The 26,761-nt window shown below is 55.4% G+C and overlaps 1 protein-coding gene across 10 annotated transcripts in view; it reads right to left on the reverse strand.

Moving 5' to 3' along the window:
* Positions 1-861: 861 nt before the first annotated feature.
* Positions 862-26,761, reverse strand: part of GRID2IP (Grid2 interacting protein) — a 56,963-nt gene continuing 31,063 nt past the window's right edge. For 3 of the 10 annotated variants that reach the window (XM_088798784.1, XM_074313946.2, XM_074313952.2), the window contains 20 exons: positions 23,653-23,901; positions 23,329-23,414; positions 21,586-21,655; positions 21,012-21,106; positions 20,532-20,712; positions 18,710-18,864; positions 17,561-17,707; positions 17,206-17,306; positions 16,943-17,060; positions 15,837-16,192; positions 15,193-15,609; positions 14,990-15,077; positions 14,174-14,263; positions 13,498-13,694; positions 13,017-13,172; positions 12,802-12,888; positions 11,965-12,094; positions 11,754-11,872; positions 10,948-11,112; positions 862-10,704 (listed from right to left, as the gene is read on the reverse strand). In XM_088798784.1, coding sequence (XP_088654910.1) covers positions 10,633-10,704; positions 10,948-11,112; positions 11,754-11,872; positions 11,965-12,094; positions 12,802-12,888; positions 13,017-13,172; positions 13,498-13,694; positions 14,174-14,263; positions 14,990-15,077; positions 15,193-15,609; positions 15,837-16,192; positions 16,943-17,060; positions 17,206-17,306; positions 17,561-17,707; positions 18,710-18,864; positions 20,532-20,712; positions 21,012-21,106; positions 21,586-21,655; positions 23,329-23,414; positions 23,653-23,901 — 3,079 coding nt within the window. In that variant the 3' untranslated portion in view covers positions 862-10,632. Of the gene's footprint in view, positions 10,705-10,947; positions 11,113-11,753; positions 11,873-11,964; positions 12,095-12,801; positions 12,889-13,016; positions 13,173-13,497; positions 13,695-14,173; positions 14,264-14,989; positions 15,078-15,192; positions 15,610-15,836; positions 16,193-16,942; positions 17,061-17,205; positions 17,307-17,560; positions 17,708-18,709; positions 18,865-20,531; positions 20,713-21,011; positions 21,107-21,585; positions 21,656-23,328; positions 23,415-23,652; positions 23,902-26,512; positions 26,666-26,761 lie in introns of those variants that run through there. The other 7 variants (XM_019753653.3, XM_074313953.2, XM_074313951.2 and 4 more) reach the window with 6 other exon arrangements.

Here is a 26,761-nt window from a genome sequence, read left to right on the forward strand (position 1 = left end):
GTTGTTGCTCCAGTGAGCCAGGGCCAGCCTTGGACTTGGATGGAGTATGTACATGGGCTTGATGGCTGCTGGTTCCCTCTCCCTCCAGCTGACCTTGCTGGAGCAGGAAGGTCCAGCCAGTCATCTCACCTTCCCAGGCGCCACCACCTCACTCCATGGCAACCCTCGAAGGTATTGCAACCTCAGTGCCAGGACATGCTAGGTACCTGGATCAGGGAAGGGTGAGAGGCTTGCCCCCGCTGAGTTGACCTTCAAATGGTGGGATGGCCAATGCCATTCCCTGCCCAGAGAGGCCACAGAGCACACGAGTTCAACCAGACCCACTCTGACCCAGCCAGACACCTGCACCGAGGCCCCCACGGAAGTGGACGGTGGCAGTGGGCACTGGGCTGGAGCAAAGAGAAAGCAACCAGGCTGCCAGAGCCACAGGAGAGCAGTCAGCCAGGAACCCATCCTGAGGCAGCAAGGAGGCGGCAAGAGTGGAACCATGCAGGGCGACGACTCTTGCACACTCTATTGTCTCATTTGATCTCACATGCAAAACACAAATTCAAAGATAAAATTATTAAGGATCTGGAGACGGTGACCACAGAGCATTAAGCCTTGAATGTGGGGCCTGCTGTCCCTGTGAGACTGGTCGCTCACCCGTGAAGCTAACCCTGCTGATAGATACCACAAACAGCACAGAAGCCAGAAAATAACACAATACGTTTATTAATTAACTGCCTCACACACATCTGTGATACTCTTTTTCCTACATTTCTTCCACTGCACACTCTTTGGTCACCTCTTCATATGATAATGGTCTTTGTATGTGTCTGTGTGTTGGAGTAACAACTTCAATAGTACAGAACATGGTAATTATTTTCTACTTTTTTATTGAGATATAATTATATTCCCTTAAGGGTGCAACATAATGATTCAATATTTGTATATATTGACAGATGATCACCGTTATAAGTCTAGATAACATCCGTCACCTCACATCATTACAGTTTTTTTCTTGTGATGAGAACTTTTAAGATTTCCCCTAATAGTACCTTTCAAATACACAATACAGTATTAACTATAGTCACCATGCTGTACATTACATGCCAAGAGTTATTTATTTTATAACTGGAAGCTTGTACTTTTTGACCATTTCGCCCACCCCCACCCTGACAACGATTTTGAAATATCTTCTAGAGAGAATAGAAAAATGATCTTTTCTCCATCATAGTCGATTGAAACATATTTTGATGGTTTGGAAAGATTTCTTTCATCTTCTCAACTTGTTATTGGTAATACCAGGGAATTTTTAACATAGTTGTCACATCTGGGAAAACCCCAGTCAAGTTATTTTATATAAAAGCTGCAAGATTTCAGGGCACTTCTACTGTTCTTGCTCAGAGACTACCATGTGATACTTTTTGAATTGGTGACACTCATTAACCAGCTTGCTGGTACTTCTTGTATTTCATGGTTTTGGTCGTTTTGAAATATATCCACAAATTACTTGACCCTTCCCTTAAGTAGGGAGCTTAATCCCCTCCCCCTGAATGTGGGCTGGGTTTAGTGACTCTTTAACAGAATATGGCCCAGATGATGTCATATTACTTCCAAGACTAAGTCATAAAAGGTATTCCTGCTTCCTCCTGCTTTCTCTCTCAGCTCACTCACTCTGAGGGAAGCCACCTGCAGGCTGTGAGGACACTCATGCAGCCCTGTAGAGAGGCTCCATGGTAAGAGACTGAGTCCTCTTGTGACCAGCCAGCAAGGAACGGGGGCCTTCTGTCAACAGCCATTTGAGCAAACCCTCTTGGAAGCAGTGCTCCCGCCCGTCATTGAGCCTCAGATGAATGCAACCTCAGCTGATGTATTAACTATAACTGTGGGGAAGTATAATTAAAATCTCCTGTCACACCAGTAAAAACTCTTCAGAATGTAAAAGAGAATGAAAGTTTTATTACTGAATAAGCAACAACCAAACTGTGATGTGCATCACAGGCAGTGCATTAATGAGATTTCAAAGACAGAATGAACATGGGGGAGAAGACATTTTCACACACAAAAGCTGCAAGGATTTACTACCAACAGACCGTCACTAAGAAAAATTCTAAAGAAAAAAGCGTACTTGAGGAAGAACGAAAACGATCCCAGAAGGAAGGTACGTGAAGCAAGAAGCAAGGATAATTCAGAATGGTTCTGCCGTGTTGGAAACTTAGGGAGCCCCAGAAAGACACAAGAACTTAGCACCTACCCTTTCATTAGGTAGAAGCTGTGTCCAGCCAGGGACAATGGCCTGTTTCCCAGGATGGAGTTTTCCACTAAGCATGAGAGGAAACTGACCAAATAAAAAATGTCTCCTGTACCTGTGTTCCCTTATGACTCAGAAATTCACCTCCTGAAGCAGCATTATTATTGTCCATTTCCACAGTATTTTCCAGAAATATCACTTGGTACTTAGTATAGGAAAGGCTAATCAAGGTTTTGGGGTGAATTTCTTGAGCAAGTGAGAAATGGCTCTCTATTCTTGGCTACAGGTGTAAATATCATTTATTTTGGGGACCTGTAGTTTTTGGTAACTAAGTAAAGTGTGTTTTGCAAGTATTATATATTTCAAATACATCTACCAACTGGTAAGTGTAAAACTCTGAAAACACTCTTAATATTTTGGTCCACTCACAGCCAAGCATAAATTATTTCACTGAGCCTCAATTTTTGGACATCTTGGTTGCTTCTGATTTAGGCCGCTCATTGGTAAACAGTGCCAAACAAATTGATTTGTGTAGTGAGATGTGGCTAAATTGTATAAATATTTATATACAGCATATACCTGTGTAATTCAGTAATGGGACTGTGGTCCTGTCACTTCCTCTTTTTTCTGTAAGTGAAAAAGATTCAGAGCACACGACCACTTTTCACTCTTGGAAATAGATACATAGAACCACCTTCTATCAGGACAATATGAAATTAAACACTGGAAGCATCCAAGTACTTTGAGAAGGGTGTCCCCTCTTCATCTCCACCTCCATTGTGGATATTGCATGTGTAGATCTTTTTTGGTATAGAGTAGGCTTTGTGAGCAATTTTTTTTTTTTGGTAAAATTACAGCACTTTGGCTCATATTAGCCTAGTGATACCTAAGAGATTTGTAATTTCAATCTTCTAGAGCTGATGAGATAGTTTCAGTCTTAAGTAACCATCATCAAAATGTTCAACACACATTTCAGTTTGCTGTGAAACCTAGTGATATAAAGTTGTACTGTGTTTTCTCATTTCTTTTTGCAGGTAAGTTTGCTGTGAAAATGTAAACCTCTGAAGTGTATGAGGTTATATCTGAGACTTATTTCTGCATATTATGTATCTGAATCCATGATATCTTCAGAAGGACTATGAATTATGTGTGTACACATATGCGTATATTTGCATATGCCTCAATACAGACACACATATGCGTATGCACAATTTTGAATAATGTGACGTTATTTGAAGAGAACTTTCTGCAGATTCCTTCATGAGTCAGGATTAAATTAATGATTATTTAAAGACCCTTGAAAATTCTGAGGATAATTTTTTCATGAAGTAGATTTGGTGACTGATAACACTTAGAATTGACAAAACAGATGAAATGGCATGTATCTTGCTTTTCCTCCTCTGTAGACTAGTTCTCTGCTTCTCTGGCCCACCCAGTAAGTTTACATCACTTCTGTTCCAGAGAACAGCCACAGTGAGCCTGGAATCTCTCGATATTTATTTAAGACCCACTGGAGCAGGATTCTGACTGGCTCAGCTGAGGCCGGGGACCCAAAGTCCAACAAACTAGCCTCACAATGACACATTGTGGAAAATGGCCGCCCAGGGTCCACTGGATTTACTGGGAGGAGAGGCAGTGTGTAAAGCCTGTGCAGACAATCAAGAGAGCTGTGCACTACAGTCTATGTGGCAGGGGCCCTGTCTCTCACTCCACTAAAAACATTCCAGGCACCTTCAGGCCTCAGGATTCAGGCCAGAAGGAATGGTCATCTTCAGTCCAGCCCAAAGCTTGTTCTGATTCCTCTTTTCAGGCCTCTAGACTCACCTTTTTCCAGGATGACCGCTAGTATGATTTATATTTAGAAAGTATCCACATAGAAAGATGATCACGTAGAAGTTAGCATCAGTACGTTCCCCAGCAGCTACATTTAGTTTTGAGCGACAGTGCATGTGACAGTCCAGTCCAAGTTGTGTTGTCCCAGTCGGTCCCCCACTTCAAGGGCTCAGAGTCTTGTTTCACCCAAGGTCATCTTGTTACATCCAATTCTGTATTTTGCTTTTTTACTTATTATATCATAAGCATTCTTCCATGATCTTAACAATTCAACATTCTAATCGCTGTATCACATTCCAACAAATGACTGTCGTGTGGCTTATTTTGCTGATCCCCTATTATTGGACATCCTGGTTGCTTCTGATTAACTCCACAAGGAACAACAACATACCTCAATGTCTCTTTGCATTTGTGGGTGAATTTTCAGTCCTGTCTTTCTCCTGGGGTTCCCCTCCTCAAGCAGCTCTTGGGGGATCCCTGAGGGATGTGGTGGCCTGATGCTTTGGCGGCTTCTATGCTCAGAACCACTGCTTCTGCCCAAGCCATTTGCATTCCCCGAGCGCATTCCCTCTAACGCATAGGAGTCCTACAGACACAACTAAGGCCACATGATGATGTCTGCCCCACGTGCAGTGGGAGAGGGCAGTGCTTCCAGTCTGATGCTCTCATCTCACGTCTGGGCCTCTCCTCCCATAGCTCTCACAGGACAGGACCCAGCTCACTCCCCTGGTAAGGGAGTCTCCACCTCCCCGCCCCAAGAGGGCTGTCCCTTTCCCCACCCCACAGGCCTTCCTGCTCCTGGACACTGAACAATAGGGACATCCATTTCCTTCTGTGTAAACCCCCTCACTAACCCCAAATGGTCCAAGAGCACACAATCACTGTGTTTATTCAAGGCTGGGGACATCAGGAATCCAGTCAAACTCTCTTTTAAATATTTTCCTCACCTGTAGGGCACTATCAAGATAAAGATGTAGTTCACGTGCACAACTAAAGACCCCGAACCCCTTGGTCTGTGGAATAGCATCTGGTTCCATGGTGACCTCACAGCTTTCCCCCAGAACACTGCGTGGGTCCTACCTTCCTGTGACTAAATGGCCCATCCTGGTGAATTTCCTAAAAAAAGGACATCTTCAAAATAAGATAATCAGCATGTTTCCATCCAGAATCCAGAACTGCCAACTAGCCCCCAACACAGATCCCTTGCTGACATTTAAAGCAAACCAAGTCTGGGGTATAGGGTACTACCCTGGGGTATAGGGTACCCCCCTATACCCCAGGATAGTATGAATGCATCAAATGGCATATTTTATTTCAGGGGTTGCAAACACACAGCTGGGCTCTATCTGGCTCACGGGAATGTTTCCTTTGGTTCATAATTAATCATGTTTTTTTAAAGTTTTGAGTTGGTTGCCAAGATTTCACCAGGACTTTTTAAGTGAAATACTGGATTTCTGGCTTTCTTTGAGAAAGCCTGAAGATCAGGCATCATACAGATGGAAGACGATGGCTCTAGGGGGTCAGGTTCCCGCTGCAGATAGGGTATCCATTCTCCAGCTCCCCGGTGCCCAGCCCTCCCCGTTTTCCTTCCCCGTCCCTGTGTCAGTAAGCCATCATCCTTGTCCCCGTGTTGTTTTCTTACACCCACCTACATGGTACGTTTGCACTGCATTTCTGGCCTCTGCAGACTTTGACTTTGCAACTCTGGCTTTAAGGGTCTGGATACAGATGGCTGAACTGTTTCATAGAAAGGAGGCAGTCATTGTCTTGAGGAACTTGGTAGCCCCCTCTCTTGATATTATTTTGGTTTGATTTAATGGGCAATCATCGAGCATTTGCTGCATGAAAAGGCCAGCAGCAGCTGGGCCAATGAGAAATGAGGTTGATGACAGGGTTATCGGCAAGTAGACAGCTGGTTGCTGAAGCCTGGGTGTGCGAGAATTTGCAAAGGGAGGGTAAACAGTGCCCAGGGCTGCCTTAATAAAGGTCAGTTAAGATAAGGACAACAAGCCTTCGCTGTAGTTTCCTGTCAGGGGTGATAGCAGTTCAGGAGATGACGGCTGAGAAAGCCAGACTGGCACGTGCTGAGAGGTGAGTGGGTGGTGAGGAGAAGAGGCAGCCAGTGTAGACAACAGCCTGAAAGATCTGGTTCTAAAGGTGGGGTGAGAGGGCACCGGCCACTGGAGTTTAGAGTATTTTGAGAGGGCTGCAGTGGACGGGGAAGGAGTTAGTGGGGAGTGAGCTGTGGTCCCTGGAGCAATGAGACGCCTGGGAGCTTCAGGAGGTGGGAATATAGCACAGTTGGAGAACTAGCTCTGAACTGGAGTTAAGGGCAAGGCCCAATCGATCACCACGCGATGAAGATGAGGGCAGGTACACAAAAGTTCACAGATGGAGAAGGTGAGGGAATCCTGCTTGAGGGAACCCTTTCTCTTGGAAGCACCAGCCCAATCCAGAGATCTTTGAGGCCTCCTTAGAACTGCGATGGTTATATCCTAGGCACCTGATAAGGGAGTGTTTTGGGCTGAATTGTGTCCCTGCCCCAATTTCATATGTTGAAGTTCTAACCCCCAATACCTCAGAACGTGACTGCATTTGAAGACAGGGGCTTTAAGGTGGTAATTAAGGTTAGGTGAGGTCACATGGGAGGTACCCTAGTCCAACAGGACTGGTGTCTTCAGAAGAAGAAGAGACACATGAATGCACACACAAAGAGAAAAGGCCATCTGAGGGCATCGTGAGAACGTGGCCATCTGCAAGGAGTAGAAAGCAGCCTCGGGAAAAACCAAGCCCGCCGACACCTTGATCTTGGACTTCTAGCCTCCAGGACGGTGAGAAAAGAAATTCCTGTTTGTTAAGCCACTCAGCCTGGGGTGTTTTGTTACAGGAGTCTGAGCAGACTAACACACAGAGGAACAGGACGTGTCAAGAAAAGAGAGAAGGGCTTTCTGCTGAAGCCACCAGCATCTGTACACCCGGGAACAATGACATTAAAACAAAGAACACGTTACACACAACAACAATATTGCCATGCAGAGGAAGAGCTTTAGATTTAGGCAGACCCAAGTTTGTGATCCAGCAAGTCACATAACCTTCCTGAGTTTCCGACGCTTTATTTGTAAAAAGGAGAAAATAACACCTACCTCAGAGAGTCACTGGGAAAGTAAAATGAAATGAAATATGTAAAAACACTGAGCACACTGCCTAGTAACCACCGACTGATGTGTAAGTAGGCTATATGACCTTCTTAGTATTACCGAGAGATAAGTAAATCCTTGGGGCAAAGTGCCTGCATTCACACCTAGTCATCTGGTGAGGAGTTGGTGGGGGGACGCGGCGTCCATATTAGCTCACGTGCAGGGCTTTTTACTGACTCAGGTATAGAATTACCATGAAATACAACCCTAGGAAACCAAATTCAGAGAGGCTGACCCACAAGATGTTTTCACCCAGCACTCTGCCTGGCACATAGTAGGCAGTCAAAATGTATTGGCGAATGTGTTAATGACCGAAGAAAGTTCACTGAGAAATGTTAAAAGATTGAACATCTATAGCCATCTGTTGATGGGTATATGAGTTAACCCTCTTAGGGTTGCAAGTGACAGAAACCCATTCAAACCAGACTAAACCAAAACATTAAAATAAATTAGAATTTTAAAATGGAAGGAGAATTTGTTGGCTTGGAAACTGACAAGTCCAGAAGCCTGCTTCAGGCATGGTTGGATCCAGGGACAAAGAGCTGTATGGCGTGATCTCTCTTCTGCTCTCCTGTATTGGCTTTACATCCATGCAGGTGCACTCCAGGGGGTGGCCCTGGCAGCTCCCTCCAGGCTCCCACCCACTATACATCCAACAATTCATCCAGAAAAAAGGAAGCCTCCCTTTCCAAAATAGTTCTAACTTGAGTCTTGAATTGACCCTGAGCCCCTAGCCAGAGTCACGAGACCATCCTTATCCAATCAGCATTTCTCCAGGGCCTGGAAGTAGGGGAGGGATAATTTCCCAAAGGAAAACCAGGGAACTTTGTCCAGCATAAGGGAGACTGGTTGCTAGGCAGGCACAGACCGGACTGAGTGTATCTAGAGAGGTGTCAGGTCACTCATGGGTGACTGGGTGAGAACGAGAAGCATGCCACCTGGAGGACACAGGAAGATGGGTAATCAAGCTGTATTGGGTCCAGGGAGGACCCAGGGCCCTGAGGATTTTAAGGAGGCTGGAATCTGTACCAGAGTGCCTGATCAAGGGGTCACACGGTACACTGAATGCAAAAGCAGCCCGGATTCTCCACCCACTCTGAATCCGCACCTCTGCAATGTCACTTTACAGCATATCTCAAGGGTGGAGCCTATTTCCTTCCCCCTAGGTGCTGGGCTGGCTTTGTCACTTACTCTAACAACAGACTGTAGTGGAAGGGATGGTGTGCCAGTTCTGAGCTTACAAGGGGTCTTCTATGCCTTTGCTTATTCTCTTGGACCCCTGCCTCTACCATTTGAATGATCCTGGCTATCTGGCTGGAGGCTGAGAGGCCACAGGAACCCACCCCAGCAGACCTAGCCAAGGCCCCAGACATGGGGGAGCCCTGATCAGCGAAGCTGACCCGCTGACTCACAGATGACAGTAGATACATGAGTGGATCCCCTGACCCCAGCTCAGGTCAGAACTGCCAGGTAGCCCACAGACTCAGGAGCATAAGGGGCTGCCATCTGAAGCACCCGAGTTTTGGGACAGACTGGTACATGGCATTGGTGGCAAATCGATAACCAATACAAGGCAAGTTAGGGAGAAAACTTAGCTAGTACTTGGCTGGCCAACCTGTGCCCCCTGCCATGGGGCTGGACCTACCTGGGGAGGGCATGTGTTTCTAACTTGCAGGAAAATGCCGTATGGGCTACCTGGGCTGTGGGATCACACCTGTTTCACAGCCTGGTGGAGTCTATAATCTCTACAGATCTCGTGTGGGAATTAACTGACTTCCTGCCATGTTTCTCAGAGACACAGGCTTTGGAAAGTTATGGAAATTATCCAGCTGGACCTGCTGGGGAGAAACGTGCACCACTAGCCACAGCTGGGCATATTCCTCCACCCCACCCTTGAATTATACATTATGGTTTAGACATTTTTACATGGTGGCTGAGTGGGGAACAAAAGAACATACATGGCTTCAAAGAAGGGCCTGTGGGAGACTGGGAAGAACTGAATGGGCCCCGAACACTGCCCAGGAGCAACATTAGCCATTTGGTCCAGAGACATGTTTAGAGCCCATTTCAGACTTCCCTGGAAGAAAGTTCAGGAAAGAGGTAAACAGGAAGCTGTCTGATGCCCGGAGCTGCCAACCAGAGCGTGGAAAGGACGAAACAAGTTGACACGCCTTCTGTGTCCACAGCCTCCCCCGCTCCCTCCCAGCACCCAGGTAATTCTCTCCTCTATGCCCAGTCCTACCAGGGGCTCCAGACACATTACCATGGCCTCTGGGGTCCCAAATACATCCTAGATTGTGTCCTCTGCTCCTAAGTCTGCTCTACTTGCACGACCTGCTCCAGGGACGTCATCGCCACCCATCCAGTAATCGGCCGCCAAATCCTGCTCATCTTCCGCCTGAATCCAAATCTCTCCATTCTCTACACCTCCCTTGACGACCCTGGTCCCACTCCCGACTCCCCACTTCATATTGACCACGTATAAACCAGATTTAAGTTTGTTTACTGGCTAAAAAACTCAATTTCAATTCTGCAGTCTGACATAGAGGGTCTTCCTCATCCAGTGCTTCCCTATTTCTCTCCCACCTGCTCCCCTTCTGGGAAAAGCCAACTGCAGTTTCTTCCAGCTTCCAAGACCCAGACTGGGTGCGGACTTGGGGCTCTCCTTCCTGCCTGCCTGCCTGCTTTCTTCCAAGCAGCCCCAGAAGGCTTGGGCTGGGTGAGGGACCTCCAGGCCTTATCATGCCCCCTGGTATGGCATGTTCAAGAGCATCTGCTTTCTTTACAAGGTCTGTGCTCCACTATGGTGTCCCTAGGGGCCGCGGCTCAGAGCAGGCTCAGAAAGGAGGTTCGATGTCCTTCTTCCCAGCCCCGTGAGGTCTGGCCAAGCAATGGAGGAACAAACAGCAGACACTACCCCAGGACCATGGCCACTTCGCGAGCCACCCGCTGATCGCAGGCCACCATCCTGCCCCAGCCCCTCCAGACCCCGACATCGACGTCATGAGGTGCTCACAGCCAGCACCTGCATGCAGGCCTGGGAGCCATGCGGGTACAAAGCACAGGAGGCCCGCGGAGTGTGGGGTACAGCCAGGCCTGGGCACCGTGGACCAGTGCCCACTGGAAGCCGAGGATCACCTTCCTGGGGAGTCAGAGCGTCTGCTCCTGCCCCGCACCCCCAGCACTCAGAACTGGGGCTTGGCCTGGAGAGGGGGACACGGCCGAGCCCCACACCTTCGCAGTGGCCGGAGCTCGATGGCTGAGGTAGCTGGAGATGCAGGTGTAGCAGGCGCAGTGGCCTGACGGGGGGGCAGGCACAGCCCAAAGCCCAGACAGGTGCAGTCCGGTGCGCTGCGGCCATCGCCGTCACCAGGCCAGGGGTGAAGCCATCCCTGAGCTGCGAGCGCCCTCCCCAGCCTGCAGGTCACTGAGTGCTCGCTGGTGAGGGGGGAGCACGTGGGAAGGGCTTGGTCAGTGGTCCCAGGAACCCCCACATCTTCCCTGCCTCGTCTCTCACCCCAGAGCCAGGGCACAGACCTACCAGGCTCCCCTCGGTGGGGAGGGGGGTTGTGTAACTCACTGGGGCCCTATCCCAAACCCAGCATGACAGAAGACTCCCTTCATTTGACTCTGGCGTTGACCTCTCCTGAGGGGCCCCTTAAGCCTTCCACCCTGGCTCACCTCGAACTTGCTCATGAACTCCGCAAAGATGCCGAAGAAGGCCTCGGAGGTGGTGGCTTTGGAATCCTCCCCGAAGAAGGCCAGCGCCTTGCCCAGTTCCTCCATGGCCTCGCGCTGCAGCCCGTCCAGCGCCCGCAGCACAGGCTGCGCCATCTCCAGGAACGACTGATGGGCCTCTGTTAAGGAAACTGCCCGGCCTCCGGGCTGTCCCCAGGTTCCTGGGCAGTGACCCCAGACAGCAGCCAAGCTGCCTCACTCCTGTCTGTCCCAGACGCTGGGCTCGGCTGGAGCCCCTTTGCCTACCGTCCCCCAAGCTCTTCCCAAAACCTGCCACAGTCAGTCCGGCTGCAGGGCTCTCACTTGCTCCTCTGTGCAGGGCAACTCCTCCCTCTGGGCTCTGCTCAGATGTACACCCTCTGCCCCAAGCACTCACTTGGAGTGGCCCTGTCACGCTCCAGGCCTTACTCTCGCTCTTTTCTACAGCATCTGTCACTACGCTCGGTGGGAATCCTCCCCTCTCCTGACTGCCTTCAGCTGGCCAGGGCCTGCCAGGCCTCTCCTTCTGTCTCATGACTTAAGCCTGGGCTCTCCATGAGGACAGATGGGGCAAGGCAGAGGCTTTAGGACAGTCAGAAGAGCTCCTCCTCAGTTACACACAGACTTGGCAGAAGTGCTTGGATTAAAAAAGACCCAGGATGGACCCTCTTCCAGCACTCCTGGACCCACAGCAGCCTCTGCCCAGAATCTCAGGGGAGCCATAGCTAGTTCTACTTGACCATGCCAGCATCAGGCTGCTCAGAGGATACTGTCATAACCACGGCAAACTTGTCCTCGCTAGAGGGGGACATGCTTTGGCAGGCAGCCTGTATCTCACTGATGGTGCCGTGGAGGTCAGCCAGGTCACTGATGAGGGCCCGTTGGTTCACTGTGGGGAAGGAGACAGAGCCTCATGGAGCCGCACTCCCAGCCCAGGACGGCAGTGCCTCTGCCTCCCCCCCACCCCCTCACCCAGCATACCTTTGGCAGCCAGGGGCACGGTGGGTAGGTCCTGAGCAAAGCCCAGGAGTTCAGGGAAGTGCTGGCTCAGTGATTTGGCAAGGATGTGCAGGAAGGTGGACTTTCCGTCCACCGTCTTGGTGGAGTTCAGCTGCAAGGGACCCCCAACACACGTCCTCCTCAAGGACCCCATCAGAACCCTATCACACGGGCCCAGGTACTCTCAGCCCTGCTCTCCTGGACTGTGGCTTATTCCTGGCCCTCAACACTTGCCAACTCCAAAGTTCATAACCCGATTGCTAGTATTCCTTACTCTGAAGTCTTATCTGCTAGGATGCCACGGGCCTCTCCAGGAGTTTGCAGGTTCCCTGGCCCAGATCTTTGAGACCCCCAGGAACCAGGCCTCCAGCCCCCAACTTGGGGAGGCCCCTAGGTTTTCCTGTCCTTGTCAGCAGATATAGCCCAAAATTCTCTGACCCCAGGGGGATGGGTAGCATCACTCATGGATCTTCGCTGTTGTGGTTTTCCGGAAGCATCTGTGGCCCATCCGAGCCTCAGCCATCCTAAACCATTCGTATCTACAAATGGACTCTCCCCTTCCTCCTGGAGCCTTCCCTCCCTGCTCCCCCCTACTCCATTATTCCAGATACTGAAGCTTCAATTGGAGGAGCTCACTCCCGTCCCAGCCACCCTCCAACCTGTGCTGTATCACATCCTGGCCTGTGGACAGCCAGCTCTTCCTCCTGGGGGAAGGGCCCTCCTTGGTCCTCATGTTCTCTCCTCCCCTCTGCTTAGGCCTGGCCACCTCAACCTCAACGGCAGAGCAAGCTAATCAATTACTGCCAACTAGCCCCTCACCTCCGTCAGGAAGTTGATTTTGAAGCCGGTGGTCTTGTTGGTTTTGGGCTGTCCATCGTTGAGATAGTTGCCCATGGCTAACACAAACTGGAAAGGAAGGTGGGCGGGTAGGTACTCACCCACCCCGCACCCCTGGTCCATCAGGACGCACCTCCAGACTGGAAACCCCAGGGCAGAGGGGCAGGGAGAGTGACCACGGAGGGGTGCGCCCGGACCTCCAGGATCTTGGCGAGCTTCCGGCTGTTCTTGAGCTCGAGGGAGGCCTGGCGCAAGCACTCCAAGCTGCCCCGGATCTCTTCTGTCTTCTCCTGCAGGGTGGCCTGGAAGTGGAGGCTGCGCAGGCGGGTCTTGTACTCGGGAACCGACAGCATCTGGCACGAAGGCAGAGCCAGGACTCATCCATCCCGCCAGGAGACCCACTGCCCCATGGCACCCTGGGTGGCGGTCAGCTGAGCCTGGTATTCCCTTAGGAAAAATAAGCACCACCTCGAGGAGGCACCTTCATCCCATCCACTTTGGACCCTGGGCGGGGATTGGTCATTAAAGGTGTAAAACTAGGACTCAGAGGTGTGAGCGTGGGGGCGCGAGTGGAGCGGGACCAACGCAGCCCTGGGACATAGTGAGAGCCTGGATGGAGGCGGCCGAGGCCGCTGGGCAGCAGCCCCTGACCCCAGGCGGGGGTCACGGCCGCCGCACCTGCAGGACGAACTGGTCGGGCTCGCTGAGGCGGCCGGGCGCCTCGCGGAAGGCCTGGTAGCGCAGCTCCTCATCGGCGTCCGGCGCGAAGAGCAGCAGCTGCGCCAGGTGCGCGGGCTCCAGGCGCCGCGGCTCCATGCTCATGAGTACCTGCCGCAGCTCCGCGGGGCTCAGCTTCAAGTGCGCCAGCAGGATGGCTGCAGGCGGGACCGCCAAGGTGAGCCGGGGCGGGGCCTCGAGAGTCACCGGGGCTATTGGGGGGGTCTGGGGGGAACCGGGGCAGGGCAGGAACCAGCCGAGGATGGAAAGAGTCCTCTCTGCGACCGATTAAAGGGCGAGGGCGGGGTTCTCGAGGAGCTAGATCTGGAATTGATTGAGGCCAAGGAACTAGGGAGGGGCCTAGAGGCGGGACCAGAACTGGGGAGCCAATCAGGGGCCAGGGCTTATGGGGAGTGGACCCGAGGCCGGCTTGTATGTCGGTGGGATCAGACTGGATGTGCGACCTGGGAGGGAGCCCTTACCCGCGGGTGGCAGGTGTGTGTGGGGGGGGGGGGGGGAGAGAGGGGAGTCTTACAGCCTAATCTCTGTCAGCATCCGGGGGCGGACCCCCGCCTGAGGCCCAGACAAAGGGCCACCTCCTGCCCTCCACAACCCCTGGGACTCCCCGGCCCCTCACAAGTGTTGTAGGCCTTCTTGTGGGAGAGGATCTCCACCACCTCCTTCTTCCTGAAGGGCTCAGGCCCAGGCACTGGCTCTGGAAGAGAAACTGGTGGTTTAATGAGGGGAGGCTAGGCAGAGGCTGCCGTGGGAGGGCTCAGGAGGGGTGTGGCCACCCCCAACAGGCCACTGCCCCCTGACCATGGCCTTGACTGAATCATCTCCGGGTATCCACAGTTCCCACTCATGAACCCTTGGGCCCAGGCTAACACACTCAGCATGCGTGGTGCGTGTACCTCCTCCCATCCTCTCTCTCCCCTGGGTGCGTGGGACTGAGCTGGCTGAGTAAGGAGAACCAACCACCTCTTGACCTTGCAGATGCTTCCTGGATGGACAAGGGCCTTTCTCTTCCATCCCGGGACCATTTTCCACGCACAATATCCCTGGCTGCCTGGAGCCCCACCCAACAGCTATAGGGAGATGCCCGGCGAGGGGTGAGGGGACAGAGAGACTGGAAGGGCTCTCTCGGGATGCCTCCTGTCTGGCTGTGTGACTGAGCAAATTACCTAGCCTCTCTGAGCTTTCTCATCAGGAAGTTGTCAGTGTCACAGGGTTAGTTCTGAATTGAGGGTCAAGGGTGTCTGGCACTTGGGAAACATAAATGCCAGCCGTTATCATCATCTCCATTTTGAGGTGGGAAAATTGAGGCTCTGAGAAGTTAAATACCTCGGGGGCACAGTAAGTAATGGCAGTCAGTGTCGGCCTTGGGGGCTCTGAGCCCTGGGTGGCCACACAGCCAGGTGTCGGGGTCCCCCAGGGCCCTCAGGCCACTCACTCGCAGGTTTCTGGGTGCCAAAGTGGAGCTCCAGGTCGAGGTACTTCACCATGTCGCTGAGCTTGTCATAGTCAGAGTCCTCCCCGAGCTGCAGGGGGGGCTCAGTGAGGAGGCACGCTGGCAGCGGGACTGCCACTCCCCACCCCACCCACCCACTCAGGGCTGCCCTTCACACGGAGAGCCCGGAGCCTCAGGTCCGCTACCTGACCCCAGATGGTGCCTTCCGAGTTCTCCACCTGCTCCCACCGCAGGCGCTTGACGCTCATGTGGCTGGTCTCACTGCGGCGGTGGCTCACGCCCCGGGACAGCATGGGGGGTGCACAGGGCACAGGCGGGGGCAGGGGCGGCGGGGGTGGGGGAGGGACTGGGTGGCTGAGTTGGGTGAGGGGCTTGGCCAGTGTCTGAGTGGGGCCCCGGGGACCATCAGGGGGGCGGGAACTGGGTTTGGGGTCATGGAAGGGCAGGGGTGGCGGCGGTGGGGGGCTGAGTGGGGGTGGGGGGATGTGGTCAGACATGGAGGAGTAGGTCAGGGAACTGCCTTCCTCACTGCTGCTGATGCACTCGCTAGCGCTGCTCCGCTCGTTGGTTCCAAAGCTGCCCTGGTCATCGTGGAAGCTCATCTGTGGGGGCAGAATAAGGCAAGAGTGGGGCGAGGTGGGGCGAGGTGAGGGAAAGCGGAATCGTCTGGGGTGTGTGGGGTAGCCTTGGGTCAAAGGGTGGGATAGCTGAAGCCAAGCCTAAGGCAGCCTGAGACAGGTCCCCCACAGGCCTGCAGGAGCCCGGGGACACTTCCTTTAGATGCCCGTATCACCTGCTCCCTGGGTCTCACGTCTGCCTGCGTGCTCACCTCCTCGTAGTCGTTCTCAGGGCTCAGGAAATCATCCACGATGCTGACCCGGGGGCCCAGCTGCTCACTCAGGGCATCCAGGAAGCGGTCAGTATCCCGGCTTCGCACAGGCCGAGAGAAGGTGAAGAGCTTCCTGCGGCTCGGCTGGCGGGCAATGTCCGGGCTGGGGGGGCTGTCGGAGTGGATGGGCCTGGGGTCTGGCTGCGGGGAGGGCGCCCTGCTGCTGTCCAGGCTGGCGTAGGGGTGGGACTCAGAGCTGCTGGGGGAGGCCGGTTCTCCTGAGCACAACGGGTAGTAGCAGGGGGAGGGCAGGAGCCGCTCGCTGGGCCACGAGACTCCGGACAGGGTCCTGGGCCCTGGGGTAGGGGAGGGCTCATGAGGACCCCTCTACAGTCAGTACCTGGGTTCCAGGTACAGGCTGGAGGACAGGGGCCCAGGGAAGGTTGGCTCTGTGTCCCTGGGCACCTTCCCTTCCCTCTCTGGACACAGCGCTGATGAACCTGGGTGACCCCGTCCCTCCATGTTCTTCCTTGAGCGTGCTCAAGGCTGGTGGGGGCACCCTGCTTAGGCCCAGGCCAGGCAAGATTCCAGCTCATCTTGAAAGGGACACCAGGGGTCCCACCTGGCACCCACTGAATGTAACTCAAAGGGCCCAGGGGCTTTCTCCAGGCCCCAGACCTGGTCATGAAGCACCGCCCACACCCAGCAGGCCCTGGGCTCCCAGGAGCATCACCAGGGGTCCTGCCTTCTAAATGCAGAGAAATCATCACGTGTGTCCTGTGAGCAACCACCTTTCCAGCTGCGCCATTCACAGAGCAACGCATGTGCTTAATAGTGTATCCAACAGCCACATGCTAACTTGGGGACTCTTCTGCAGGCAGCCCTCTGCTTTTCTAGATCCACAGCGGGGGTGAGGATCATAGGGGGCACAGAGGGACGAGGACAACCCTGACCTTGATGGCCCCTCACCATGAAGGCTGCTGGGGTTCCCCACAACTCAATCCCATGGCCATGGATCAAAGAGGGGCCTCCAGGGTGTACCTGGAGGTGGGGCAACACCCAGCCGGCCAGTGCCACCCCCAGAGCTGGGCTGGCTGAGCCCCTACCTGCTGTGCCTGCCGGGCTGGGCACTGGTGGGGAGGCACGGGATCTGGATGTGGTCCCCATCTTCCCTTTGAAGCTGCTGCTCAGCCGAGACTCCAGCTCTGCATAGACAGCCGACATCTGCGGGGGGGAGGCAGTGAGTCCAGCCGCCCCCACTGCCCCCACGTGGCCCTAACATGCCCCACAGGCCAGGCCGGGGTGGTCTGGGAGGCAGATATCTGCCCTAGAACCCTCTGATACCACCAGGAGGGCAGACAGGTCTCACCATCTTGGGATTGGGGGTCTCAGGGAGGGATGTGCCATCGCCTGCCTGGCGCTCGCCTGGGATCAGAGGAAGAGGCATCTCCGGGCAGTCGCTGGGACCTGCTGGGGAATTGGGAATGGCAGAGTCTGCTGTGGGGGGGTCTAATGACCGCTTTTCATCTCTCAGGCTCAGGCCCCAGCCCAGACCCAGGGGGGACCATGGAGAAAGAACCTGCTAGCCCTGCAGACCCAGGAGGGCCACCCCTCAGCCCATGTATTCCCAGCGATTTCTCCCCTCACCAAGCCCATTTTGCATGTGGGAAAACTGAGCCCTGGCCGCACCCTCACACCTCCAGGCTGGCTGCCCAGGGCCTTACCACAGCCCAGACTGGTCTCCAGGCCCTGGGCCCGGAGGCTGCGGCGGCACGTGGAGGAGGCCCTCAGGGAGCTCCGCCGCTGGGGCTCAGGCATCTGCTCGGGCTCAGGCTCGGGCTCAGGCTCCAGGTCTGGCGAGGGCTCGGGCTCTGAAGGGGGACATGAAGGGGAGACGGGTCCTTGTCCTCTCAGCCAGACAAGGAGCTGCCAAACACAGGGAGGGTGAGGCAGCGGCTGTCTGCCAATCTGTGACGTCTGTCCCTGCTAAGCTCTAAGATAGCTCTCAAGGGGAAGCCTTGGATGAGAAACTGGGTGCCAGGAACTGGAGGAACCCAGGGGTGGTGCTAGCCTGAGGATGCAGGCTGGGGGAGGTGGCCACAGCCCACCCCACAGGGCCTCTTCTCATGACAAGAGCCTAGGACCCCATAACCCAAGGTTTCAAAACCCTGCCCACATTGGACTCATGGGGTGAAAAGGAGGGTTCCAGGTTTAGGCAGGTGTGTGAGACACCTGTTACCTCCCCTGCACCTTGCTAAAGTTTCTTGCTACGACCCCCGACCATTCCCCTGCTACGTATGGGTGTCTGGGACTAGGGATAGTGGGCACACAGGGCCAACATGGAGGAGGTGTGCAGGCTGGGACACAGCAGACGCAGAGCACCCAGGACCAACGCACAGGGTTTGGCACACTTTCCAGGCCCACTGCCTGTACGATCAAGTGCATGGTTTCGTGGGCACACAGGCACTGTAGCAGGAGACAGCAGAGGAAGGCCCAGCAGGCCCTGGTGTGTGCCTGTGTCCAGCCAGGTGTGACCTGGCTGCACGCTCATAATCCAGGTCTGCAAGCAGCGGCCACACAAGCTTCTTGATCTGTGCTACACTTCCTAGGGTGCAAAGCACAGCCACTGAGGTCACCCCCATCTTGTGGGTGAGAAACCTGAGATCCTGGGCATTACGTGGGGTGTGTCAAGTCTAAGGGTCTGCTGCATTTGCTGCCTAAAGCTGGGAAGACACATTCGTGGGGCCAAGCGTGGGACCAGCCGGCTGTGTTGGGCGTGGATCTGCATGACACATGAGCACATCTGTGTGTGGGAGGGGCCCAGGATGGCTGTACTACCTCAGGTGGGCTGGGCAAGGCGAGGGGCTGCTCACCTGTCATGGCCGTGTAGCCCAAGAAGCACGCGATTTTCTCCTGGCAGAGCTCCTGCTCCTCATAGGTCAGCAGCTGGTAGATGAACTGCCAAAGCACCTGCTTGGCAGGCGTGTCCAGCACGGGGTAGACATCCACGATGAGGGTGTCGATGTTCCTGGGGGCAGTGGGGTGCAGGAGCAAGGAGTTCATTCCTCAGGGGCTCACCGTGGGGTGTGGGACAGGGATGGACGAGGGGGGCACTTCCAGGCACAGAATGCAGGCTTGTGCCCTGCGCCCCCTTCCTGCTGCTAAGACAGAGAAGTGGGCAGGAAGGCAGGTTCTGGGGACAGGCCACCCGAATTCAAGTCCTGCCTCTGCTACTTACTAGCCAAGTGACCTTTCTTAAGTTACTTAACTTCTCTGTGCCTCAGTTTCCTCATCTGTAAAATGGGGATGAAAATAGCATCTACTGCACAGAGCTGTGTGAAGGCTGACATGTATGGCGTGTACTGGGACAGCAGAGGGACTTTACATATAAGTTCCCAGGGAACTGCACACAGCTCCACAGGGAAATGAGCGCAGTGATGCTCAGCACAGTGTCCCTGGAAGGGAAGACACTGGAGGCGACCCCCTGTCTGTCCCTGGCAAGGTAAATGGGTGAGACAAGTGGCTGTGAGCCACGGGGATTCGGCTGCAGTTATAAACAGGGTATTAAATGCACACAGAGCAATGCGGACAGATCTAAACACAGAGCACTCAGTGAAAACAAGTCAGACACATATAGCACAGTGATGATGTAAAGTAAAAATACATCCCACGGAACAGCAACGCCCACTTTTTGAGAACAGCTTTGGACAAAAGGATGCCCATTAAACTCATCAGACTGGTGGCCTTGGTGGGGGAGGGACACAGGAGAGAGTGTGGGACCGAAAGGGAATGAAAGGTGGAAGCACCCAAATGTCCATCAACTGCTGAATGGATGAACAAAATGTGTTCTTTCCATACAGTGGAGTATTACTTGGCCATTAAAAAGGAACGAAGTACATGTTCTAATTTGAATGAACATTGAAAACATGGTGCTAAGTGAAAGGAGACAGACACAAAAGTCCACATAGTGTACGATTCCATTCAGATGAAATATCTAGAACAGGGACATCTAGAGAGATGGGAGGTAAATTAATGGTTGCTGAAGGTAGGAAGGAGCAGAGAAGAGGGTGGGCAATGGTGAAAAGGTGCAGCATTTCTGTTTGAGTGATGAAAATGTTCTAAAACTCAGTGTGGTGATAGTTGTACATATTTGTGAATCTACAAAAACCCAGAGCACTGTACACCTAAATGAGTGAATTGTATGATCTATCAATTATATCTCAATCAAACTGTTAAAACAAAGAAAGGAAAAGGAATGAACAAGTGAGGAGTTTGCACAGACCATGACAGTGACCCTACGGACCGAGGAGTGTGACAAATGCAGCCTACTGCCCCTGATGTGTGAAAAGACAGTCAACCAACCCCCAAAGGGCCTGGCTGGTGGCAAGTGCCCACAGGCGAGGCTACTGTGAGGCCCCCCAACAACGCTGCAGATGGTCACTGTTGGTTTCACTTTGCAGAAAAGGCTGTGACTTGCCCAGGTCATGTGGCTGGGATGTTTCAGAGTCAGGGTTTGTTCTGGGGCAGCCCAACTGTGCCCACCTTGGGGCCCCTCGTACCAGCTGCTGCCTTATCTGAGCCTCCCCCAGGAGAAGGGGGGTGAGGAGGCTCAGGCAGGGAGACCCGCATCGTGACTCTGGGCAGGATGTGGGGCCCACCCAGGTAAGGCCCCCACCACCACCTTGGCCCGGCCACCTGTGCTGGAAGAAGCTCTCAAGGGCCCGGCAGACCCCATAGCGCTCGGCAGGCGTGAGCAGGTGCTCCAGCTGCTGGCTGAAAGTTCTCCCCTGCACACGGATGCTGGATGGTAAGATCTCCGCCACCCACTGCAGGGAGGCGAGTGCCGACGGGTTGGGGGAATCCAGAGAATCAGAGTCTACAGGGCCACAGGCAGGAGAGGCACAGGTGATTCCACATCCCCAGGCCAGGTGCACTTTCCCTGGCAGCCGAGGCCAGGGGCCCTCCTGAGCTGGGAGGTGGCTGCACAGCGCCATGCTTTGGGGGGCACATCTGCTGCCGGCAGCTGGGGATGGGGACGGAGGGAGAGCTGGGCGGGGTCCCTGAGGTGATCCCACTGGATCCTACAGCACCACCTGGGAGGGATGCTGTGGGTTTGGGGGAAGGGGGGGCAGGGTCTCTGTGGGACACAAAGCCGAGTGGCAGTGGGGGTCTCACCGCTGGTGAACGGGACGAGCCCCTCCTCCACTACCAGTGTGGGCATCGCACCACTGCCCTGCAGCATGGACACCACCTTGTCGTGAGAGCAGTTCCTGTCAAACAGAGGTGGCCCAGGAGGGCCTGGCCAGATGAGCCCTGTCCACACCCCACACCGGCCTCCCTCTCCTGCCCGCAGAGGCTACACAGCAAGCCCCTGCTGGGCCACAGCCATAGCCAGGGCCCTGCCTCTCCTGCTCTAGAATCTCTGCAGGAGAAGCTCCAGGCCCAAGGCCAACTGGACACCTGATCACAGAAGGGGTCGCACCCATGTCATCCCTAGGCAGGGCACCCCTTAAAGCAGAAGACACAGATGGTCACTTCCACTCTGTCCCCTGCATGGAGCAGGCATGTTTTCTGGCTGGAAGGATGAAGTGACATCCTAGCTAGGGTGGGAGGAGAGATTCAAGAGTTCCCACAGGCTGAGGGACCGACCCTGGGGACCAACTGGTTAGAAGAGATGGGAACCATGGCCTGGATGTCCCAAGAGGCAGCAGTCTTGGGGAACAAGCCCTGGTGCCCAGTAGCCTCTGACCTCATGTCCAGTCCATTGAGGAAGAGGATCCGGTCGCCTGACCTGAGGGACGCATTGTCAGCTGGGCTCCCTGGAGGCAAGAAGAAAGGGCATGCTGGTCAGCAGGGCAGGGCCCACTCCTGTTTGCCAGGTGAGAAATGGGACAGGTGGCAGAGCAGAGCCAAATTCAGGCCAGCGGCGTGCCCACATTGGACCCAGTGCCTCTGCGTTCTCAGCTGCTCTAGGTGGGAAGTGATTCTCGGGCAGGGGTGGGAGCGCTTGGGGCCCATGGACTGCGGGCATTGTCAGGAGAGGAAAGGAATGATCAGGGAAGACTTCCTGGGGGAGCGATATGGGGAGAAGTCCTTCCCTGGGACTTAAAAGGGGGAGAGGGTGATGGTGGTGACAAATCCAACCTGGCCTGCTGGGAAGCTTGGGCCAGCCTGGGGAGGGAGGGGTTATAGCAGGGGATTAAAGGCCACTGGTTTGGAATTCAGGAGACCCCAGGTTCTGGTCCTTGATCTACTAGTCTCTCTAGGCCTCAGGTTCCCATGTGGAAAAGCTCCCATCGAAGCATCTACTTGGCCTCCTATGATAGGAAAGGCATGGGGTTACCAGCCTGGATGCTGAGCTGCGGAGACCAGCTCACCTGAACTTTCATATGGCCCTAGGCCAAGCATCTCTGACTATACACGTGGGAGGGCAGGGAGGTGGGAGTGGTGGTAGCACAGTTGGAAGAGACACAGCCAAGGAGGAGAGCTTAATCATTCTAGAGGAAGCTCCCTAGACAGCAGTCTTGGGCCCTTTCTGAACAACAGTATGTCAACTAGTAGTGCACAAAGCTGAGAAAATCTGGAACATGTCAGTCACCAGGATTAGGTCTCAGAAAAATCCCACAGCTGGCACAACGAGGTAAAGACACTTAGGCGCTTTCCTGGGGATCAGAAGATGCCTGACTCACAAATCCATTTACTGGAGATGTGAGATGCAGAGGGTAGAAAGGACTCAGTCTCAACCAAGTCACCGATGGGGATGCATCACTAGGAGCATCATGCTCAGGTGCTGGGAGGTGACTGGTGCAGGACGGGGCAGGTGGCCCAGCCCTTTGGGGTGATTACAAGGAGGGAGTGTTCAATTCAGCGCCGGGAGACGTTTCTGCCCCTCCACCCCCACCCCAGACCTTCCACACTGGAATGGGCCCCTCAGCAAGAAATGAGCTTCTTCCCCTTTCCCTGTCCTCGCCCTGCACCCACTGGAGGGCAGGAAGGAGGAATTCCTGCTCTGCCTTCTTCAAGATAACACATTCCAGGAGCAAGAAGGAGCAGGATAAGTTGGAGGAGGAGGGGAGTCCAGATTGGGGGAAGTGGATAACGAGCCAGGGCCCTGAAGCCTGTTGCCTCTCTGGGTCTGGACTGCCCACAAGTGTCAAGTTCATAGCAAACACTCTGGCACAGGGAATGTTGCCCAGGGCACAGCTTAGGCAGACACCAGCGCTGTCCTGGCTGCCTGTTCTAGGAAGTGCCCCAGCCATCCCTGTGGACGTAGGAAAGGTCTGGATGGAGAACTTGGTTCTCTTGGCTCAAGAGTGATCCTGAACTTGGACGGGGTTTGCGCCAACTCTGGCAGATAGATGGTTTATATCTGCTGCTCTGGGATACTCAGAGGACACTTGCTACATGAGGTTGGTATCTGGGGTGGAGAGGGGTGCTGAGCAGAGGCCTAAAGGGCCCTTCACCCCATCCTGGACACCCGCCTACCACTCACCAGGCAGGACAGATTCGATCCAGACAGGCCCATGGCCACGGAGAGTGAAGCCGAAGCTCTTGTTGCCCTTGTAGACGCGGACTGTCCTGGGAAGAAAGAAGGGGCAGGCTGGGGGCAGGCAGTGTGCCCGGCTAGGGAGGGGGGGGCTGGGGGACGCAGGGGATGGAGATGCCCCGTGTCCCACTCCTCTTAACATACCCTACCCCGCCACCCGCCAGGTGTCCAGCCCCGCGCCCGCGCCCTCTGCCCAGGTCTCCATCGCGAGCCCACGCATTGACCAGGAGGCGCCTGCAGCCGGTGCCCGTTCCCCCCCACCCTGGGTACCTGCGTACGCCCCCGGTGCCTGCGCGGCAGCCCAGCAGCGAGGCTGCCTTGCGCGGGGGTGGCTCGTCTGGGCGGCGCGGGGCGGCACTGGCGCGCGTGGACACCAGAAGGCGCTCGGGCCGCTCTTCGCTGCGGCTCCGGCGCAGCCTCTGCGCGCTCTGCGCCCGCCGGGCGCGGCACAGCTTGCCCAGCAGACCCTGCGACACCACCTCGTCGAAGCGCGCCCGGTGCTTCTTGGGGATGAAGATCCTGCCGGCGACGACGGAAGAGTCGGGGCACGTCCCCCGACTGTGCCCCGATCGCTGCAAACCGCGGCCCAAAGGTGCCTCCCCGTGGGCGCAGCCCTCGGCTCAGGGTTGCCTGGGACTAAGCCGTTCGCCTCTCAGTCTCCCTCTTGGTGCCCAGACTTGCGCCCCAACCGGCTGGGGTCACACAAGGGCTGTGGCACGCGGCTCCCTCCACCGTCCCCCTTACTCTGGCCTCTGGGGGACCTCAATACCCCCAAAGCCCGCCCTGGACCAGGTCCTCCCCGAGCCTGGCTTCCTTTCTGCGGCCTGTCCTCCATCCCTCATCTCATGCCCTTGTACCTGACAGGCCAGCCCCAGCCAGGGATCCCCACCACCCACCTTCTCCTAGCCTGAGTCCCGGTGACCAGGCTGGAGAAAACAAGCCACCGTCTGCCCTGGGCAGACTTCCCCAGGCTCCATCACACTCCCGTCCTGCTTGCTTCTCCCGCCAGCCCTCTCTACAGCTGCCTGTTCAGAATGTGCCAGGACCACCACCTCCAGTCCTGCCTCTCTCGCTTTGCCCCACACTGTTGCGACTGCCCAGGACACTCTCTCCACCCTTAGCTAAGCCCGGCTTCCCCTTCAACAGCCAACACTGGCTTCTTTCAGTTTAATCCTCCATATTTGAGCAAGTCTATTATCTGGGCCAGCCAGGCACTGGGCTTGGAAGCTGAAGGCCCTGTGGCCCCTGCTCAGAGAAGTCATCTGGAAGTGGTGAGAAGCAAGGGGGAGGCTCGCATGGTTCCCCGTGCAGGGGGCCAAACCATGGGATGGTTCTTTGCTGACCATGGGTCTCCTCTGCCACCTGGAAGCTCGCTGGCAGCTGGGTCTGCAGCTCAGCTGAGACACAGTAACCAGCCAGCCAGGGCTCAGCACATGACAGGGACTTGGAGACTCAGGAAACAGGGCTGCTGCTGCCACCGGTGGCCCAACCACACCTCTGAGTGACGGCAGCAGTAAACCTCCTGGTGGACTCCTTGGTCCATGGCAGAGGATTCTGAGGCTCCGTAACTTCCCAGGGTCACACAGCTGGCCGTTGGCACAGCTGGGATGGAAGCCCAGTCTCTGGGCCTCGGCACTATGACAGGGCTCTGCCAAGGGCCCCTGAAGTTCTGGTTGCTAGTGAGGCCTCCCTGGCTGTATCCCATGGCTCTTTTCCCTGATCTTTGTAGCAGGAGCCAGTGCCAAGGGCATGGTGAGGAGAAGGGAGAAGAACCAGCTGAAATACAACCCCTCTGAGGTTGCCCAGTGGCCCCACTCAGTTCCCTGGACCTCTGTGGGTAGGACTAATAAGGCCAGGTGGGCAGAATAGCCACCTGGTGGGAGGGAAGGGGCGTGGACCTTCGGGAAGGAGGGTGCCCTTCCCCCAGTAAGCTCTGCTCCTGGATGTCCCACGAAACCAGGAGGCCAGAATGAATGGCCTGCTCAGCTCTGTCAGGAGCGTACTTGCCTGATCTGCTCATCCTTACCCACCTGCAGCAAGTCCCCCAAATCTAGAACCTCAGCCTCATTCCCCAAATGGTCACTCAGTGTCTCTGGAACCTGACACCTCCATCGGCCTGAAAGTTCCCCAACCCTCCTGGGCCCACCACATCCCTCTTGCCCAGGCAAAGGACAGATGACAAGCCAGAAACTGTCCATCTCACGCTTTGGGCTCCAGCCCCAGGCTCCAGAAGGCATGAGCCCCACCCCCACCCCCAGCCCCTGGGTCCAATCTGGGCAGGGGCCAGATGACCATCCCAGCTCCATCCTCCAGCAGCAATTAGAAAAGACCCTGCCCCCTCCACCAAGGTGGAAACCATTGTAAGTCACCAACTGCTCAGATCGGAGAAGGTTGGGTGACCCTTTCCCTGACTGGTGTTGTTGGGGCTGAGCCAGAGGCCAGGCTGCCTGGGGAGCCACACACCCTTCCCGGCTTGTGTGGGCCCTCTGTGCGGCTCAGTGTGGCCCAGGCACCCCAGCCCTGGGCCTGCTTTGAATCTACTGTCCCAGCAGAGCCATGCACCGTGGGGTCTCATGGCCCATCGTGGCCCATCACTGCCCCTCTGACCCTGACAGCCTGGCTATGGCTGCCCCAGGACTCACAGGTCTCCGCTGTGCCAAAAGGTTTCTCTGAGGCCACAGGACAATTCTAGGGCCAAACAGTGATGCTGCACTCAGGGGTCAGTTCTGTCCTCTCTGCCTGGGGGGTCAGGTCTAAATCCATCTGCAGATCCCTCCCAGGGGCTGCCCTAGGTTTCTCTCTCCACCACATTCCCTTACTCGGCTCTCTGTCCAGTTCCCTTGAACGGCCCAGTCTAGGAAGGAAACAAAGCGGTTCAGCCCCAGCCCTTAGTCCCTGGGCCACTCGTGGGTTCTGGGCGCCTAACACGGGGAACTCGCCCCTTTGTACCCTTCCTGTTTCTGGCCACCCTCTCCAGCCCTCGGGTCCCAGCCAGGCAGGGAAGGTGCCCACCCAGGTCAGGGAAGCCCTTCAGGGCCCCAGCCGCATCCCCTCTCAGGCCGGCCAGAGGCAGCTCCTCGGCGCCCAGAGCGCACGGTTCCCGGGGGCAAGGGCGCTGTGGGGAAACTACCGAAAGTGCCGGGAGAAGCCCTGGTCCTTCCCCATCTGGAGCCGGCGACCGCAGCGCAGCGGGTGCAGACGGAAGGGGGCAGCCGAACTCGAGAGCAGAACGAGGGCACGGCGACTCCACGCACCTCTGCCTCGCCAGCGCGCGAGGCCCCCCCCCCCCCCCCCCCCCCCCGGCGCCCGCCCCTTCTCCGGTGGCCCCGCCCCTCCGGGGGGACCCTTCAGCTAGCTCCCGCGGAGCTGACGCAGCTCC

The sequence above is a fragment of the Rhinolophus sinicus genome, chromosome 5 (genome assembly GCF_057876585.1).
Source record: "Rhinolophus sinicus isolate RSI-liver-muscle chromosome 5, RSI-T2T, whole genome shotgun sequence".
In the NCBI taxonomy this organism is placed as follows: domain Eukaryota; kingdom Metazoa; phylum Chordata; class Mammalia; order Chiroptera; family Rhinolophidae; genus Rhinolophus; species Rhinolophus sinicus.